The 1,871-nt window shown below is 38.3% G+C and overlaps 1 protein-coding gene across 1 annotated transcript; it reads right to left on the bottom strand.

Annotated features, from left to right (window-relative positions):
* Positions 1-18: 18 nt before the first annotated feature.
* LOC108356099 (putative mediator of RNA polymerase II transcription subunit 29) lies at positions 19-886 on the bottom strand (the record flags this gene model as incomplete). Its single annotated transcript, XM_017607233.1, has 2 exons — positions 474-886; positions 19-377 (listed from the first exon to the last, which is right to left on the bottom strand). Coding segments are annotated over exons 1-2 (772 nt in total), but the record flags the coding sequence as incomplete, so codon positions are not given.
* Positions 887-1,871: the final 985 nt, after the last annotated feature.

Genomic DNA, 1,871 nt, shown 5'->3' with positions numbered 1-1,871 from the left:
TATAGCACAATAACAAACTAGGGTTAATATCCGCACGATTAGCCACATAGGCAATTATGTCATCCGACGTTACAGTGGATACAAACGATGATAAGTGCAGCCATTTGCGACGAACTATTACACCCAGCTGGGTTTCAACATTAGAGCCGATAATACGATGATTACGCTGATTTTGTTTTTTATGTCGCCTATTAGCAACAATAGACCACTGTGCATTATCTGTTTGCCCTTTATCAGTCGCACTTTCAGCTTGTATATTGTCATCATTAGCACCATTAGCACCTGACGAATTGCCCACGGCAGAACCAGAAGCAGCATTCTCAACACTATCATTAGCAGAAGCAGAACTAGAAGCAGCATGCATAGAATCACCATCAGTTTCAGCAGTGTTAGTATCAGCAGTAGCAGAGCCAGGAATGATATCAGCTGTACTTCCAGATGAGTCGGTGGTAGCAGCGTTAGCAACAACAATCGTGTTGTCATCAAAAGTAGTCAAACCAGTATTGCTTTCGCTCTCATTGGAAATTTTGAGTACAGGCAAATTAGCATCAGCAGTAGCAGTATCAGTGTTAGCATTGTTATTATTGTTGTTTTTATGCACATTAGAGCTTGATTGCTCATTATTTAACTTGTTAGCACTAGCGCGGGTGGGCCGCCTTTGTACACTGTTTTGCCAAGCAACAACATTGTCACCGGCTTTGGCTTTTGTTGTTAGTCGTGTAACCCGCTTATTTTCACTTGCACTGGGAGCCAGGGGAATAGCTCCATCACCCACAGAGTCAACGAACTCTGATAAAACACTTTTTATTTTTTCTAAATCAGCAATCGCGATCAAGACTTTATTTTTAAGTGCACGGGTGACACTACAATTAGCACAAAAAGACATTTTGCACACAAAAAAAGCAATAAAAAGCAGTAAAAATGCAATTTAAACGGAGCAGAGAAAAAACACGTCACGTATGGATTTAATTATAAAATTTTATTTATTATTTGTTTTTCAAATAAAAGTTTACAAAATAACAGTTGTGTTTCCTTTTGATACTTTTTATGCTTGGCAACTGATACTTTTTTTTCAAGATCGCGGCAACGCTGCTCTGTGCCCATGTACAGGGAAGGGACCTACAGTTTTACGCCGACCCCGAACGATGTATTTTTATGGGAAGCTGTTTTTCATGGCAGAAATACACTCTGAAGTTTGCCATTGCCTGCCACGATCCAGAAAATAAAGATCGCGCCATTCGCGGAACGCTAACCCCCTCTTCGTCGATTTGACAGCATGCAACCAATCGTTGACGTCATAAAATACTTTCGTTTACATTCACTGTTGCCAACTTGTTGCTTTTCGCACCAAATTTAGTGGGTATTCAAAACTCGAAATTTTTTTAGTTTAGCGCTTGGTGCGTTTTGGTGCTTTTGTTTTTAGTTTGAAGACACCAAATTTGAAAATATTAACAAAATCGAACAAAATTTATAGCAATCGTAAGTGTGGTTAGTAAGTTTACAAAAATTTAAATAAAATCATAGCATAGTGACAATAACAAGCGACAACAAAATATGTGGCAGCACCTTCAATCATGCCAGAAGAAATCGAACGTCGTGCAAGCAACATTGATTTTTATTAATTTGAATCGGTATCCTTACAATAAAATTATGTATGCACATAAAGTCCATAAAATACACCAATAAAAATTTGGTGCTTTTTCAAATTCAAAACTTAGCAATACTGCCTTTTGTTCGATGCTTCCTCCTTTTCTTGTCGAGTTTGTCTTAGGGATGAGACTATACCATAGAAGTATCGGTACCTGTACTTGGAAGTAGCTTGGAAAGAAAGTATCGATACCTACAAAGTATCGGGCTAAAAGTATCGATAC

This window comes from Rhagoletis zephyria, unplaced genomic scaffold, assembly GCF_001687245.7.
Source record: "Rhagoletis zephyria isolate East Lansing unplaced genomic scaffold, Rhagoletis_zephyria_1.1 Rzeph_scaffold_54085, whole genome shotgun sequence".
NCBI lineage: Eukaryota > Metazoa > Arthropoda > Insecta > Diptera > Tephritidae > Rhagoletis > Rhagoletis zephyria.
This window is presented reverse-complemented; position numbering and strand designations above follow the sequence as displayed.